The sequence below is a fragment of the Polypterus senegalus genome, chromosome 5 (assembly GCF_016835505.1).
Source record: "Polypterus senegalus isolate Bchr_013 chromosome 5, ASM1683550v1, whole genome shotgun sequence".
NCBI classification, from domain to species: domain Eukaryota; kingdom Metazoa; phylum Chordata; class Cladistia; order Polypteriformes; family Polypteridae; genus Polypterus; species Polypterus senegalus.
The window spans coordinates 126,144,177-126,146,676 of NC_053158.1; the positions used below are offsets into that span (position 1 = coordinate 126,144,177).

At 37.4% G+C, this 2,500-nt stretch overlaps 1 protein-coding gene across 3 annotated transcripts in view; it reads left to right on the forward strand.

Annotated features, from left to right (window-relative positions):
• The window catches only part of tpk1 (thiamin pyrophosphokinase 1), a 592,809-nt gene that overhangs the window by 180,571 nt on the left and 409,738 nt on the right, over window positions 1-2,500 (forward strand). For all 3 annotated transcript variants that reach the window (XM_039753315.1, XM_039753317.1, XM_039753316.1), the window contains one exon: window positions 727-796. In XM_039753315.1, the coding sequence (XP_039609249.1) occupies window positions 727-796 (70 nt within the window). The remainder of the gene's footprint in view (window positions 1-726; window positions 797-2,500) is intronic.

The window sequence follows — 2,500 nt, forward strand, 5'->3', positions numbered from 1 at the left end:
ATTGTGGAAGTATGTTTTTGTTAGTGATAGTTGCTTTGTGTTTAGGAATATAATCTTTGATCAATAGTGTCTTAGTAGGTTCATTGGTGACAATATTTTTATTTTTACAAGTTCAAGGAGGTTATGCTCAAACTTTATCATGCCCTGGTGAAGACTCTTCTAGAGTACTGTGTACAGGATTGGTTTCCAGGCTACAAGTATCTATCTATCTAGAAGGACATAGCAGCACTTGAAAACATACAGAGAAGGGCTATTAGGCTCGATCTGGAGCTATAGGGCATGAATTTTGAAGAAAGATTGAAGGAGCTGAGCCTTTTTAGTATAAGCAAAAGAAGATTAAGAGGTGAAATAAAGTGTTTAAAATTATGAAGGGAATTAGTACAGTGAATTGAGACTGTTTTATTAACATTAGTTCATCAAGAACAAGGGGACACAGATGGAAACTTGTTAAGGGTAAATTTTGCACAAACATTAGGAAGGTTTTCCTTGCACAGAGAACCATAGACACTTGAAATAAGTTTACATTAAAAAAATAGTGTTCAGACAGAATTTTTTGAAAACCTTTAAACCCCTCTTCATGTTTGGATAAACGGGCAACCCATAATTTCTCTGTGCACTGTAGTTATTACAGTAAACATCAGATGACAATAGAAGAATATTTTTGTATAATGATAGTAGTTTCTGTATGTATAACTAATTTAGCCTGTTTGTCTTTATTCATTTTAGCTGTTTTGAAGGCAGTTGTTGATGGAGGTGCAAACCATCTTTATGACCTAACAGATGGAAACCAAGAAAAGTAAGCATGACTTTTGTAATTTGATTTTCTTTTTGTGTAATAGGCATGGTGTCTCTGTAAATAATCTCTTGACTTAATTCTGGTAGTTTGTGAGGCGTAGTAAGCATTTAGAGTATGAATCAAGCAGCATTTCATGTAAAATATATTTGTATAGTTCTGTACTTGTGAAGTGTATTGAAACAATTCTCACTGCAGAACTGTGCTATGTAAAAGTAGAATTTTTTTTCATGCTTGTTCTGGTAAGTGACTGGTATCTAATCTTTATATACAAACCGGATTCCAAAAAAGTTGGGACACTAAACAAATTGTGAATAAAAACTGAATGCAATGATGTGGAGATGGCAAATGTCAATATTTTATTTGTAATGGAACGTAGATGACAGATCAAACGTTTAATCCGAGTAAATGTATCATTTTAAAGGTAAAATGTTGATTCAAAATTTCACGGTGTCAACAAATCCCAAAAAAGTTGGGGCAAGTAGCAAAAAGAGGCTGGAAAAAGTAAATTTGAGCATAACGAAGAGCTGGAAGACCAATAAACACTAATTAGGTCAATTGGCAACATGATCTATACTAATAAACGGCAAAGCCCTCACTGACTCACTCACTCACTCACTGACTGACTGACTGACTGACTCATCACTAATTCTCCAACTTCCCGTGTAGGTAGAAGGCTGAAATTTGGTAGGGTTATTCCTTACAGCTTTCTTACAAAAGTTGGGCAGGTTTCATTTCAAAATTCTACGCGTAATGGTCATAACTGGAAGCTGTTTTTCTCCATTTACTGTAATGGAGATGAGCTTGAAACCCGTGGGGGCGGAATTTCGTGTAACATCATCACGCCTTCCACGTAATCACGCAGTACATAGAAAACCAGGAAGAGGCCCAAAAAGCAATGAAGAAAACATGCATTATATAATTGAGAAGGCAGCGAAACAATAAGAAGCGAGCGAGTGATATATACAACCATATTCATGAGTTCTGCTACTTCGGAAACAAAGCACGATGTAAACCTAAACTTTAAATTAAGTTCATAGACAGGCTACGCTGGCGCTTGTAATTTAGTGCCTACCCATATAAGGCCGTCCGTCAGCGGCAATCCAATAGCAAACTGCCACGGGTAAATATTCACGGGTGAAGGACTGTGCTTATGCAGAGGAAGATGAGATGGTCAGGGTGGTGTTTGGCACAAACTCAGCGAAACTGTGAGAGAAAGTTTTAAGTGCCGGGACTTTGGTAACATTAGATACAGCCATGGACATAGCACGACATGGCACCAGCACAGCTGGGAAACTTTGATGCATGTACACCGAGCAGCTCACGTGAACTGACGCAGTGCACAGACAAAAAGCAACAGTTCCAAAGAGCGCTGAACAAAAAACGAATTACACAATTGAAAAGGCAGCAAAAAAATATGAAGCGTCTGATACATACAAGCATATTCATAAATGCAGCTACTGTGGAAACAAAGCACACGGTGGAAAAAGTCAATGTCCCGCTAAAGGAAGACAGTGTAAAAAAAAAAAAAAACCTGTGCATGCAGTGTGTCGGGTCTCAGATAAAGAAGAAGACGAGCTGTTTATTGATGCAGTAAGAAACGAATCGATGAATGAAACCTGTCATCTTTACACACGATTGACAAACACGGAATGTAACTTGAACACAACACATCCTACAAATACGAACCTGTTTGAAAGAAATAAT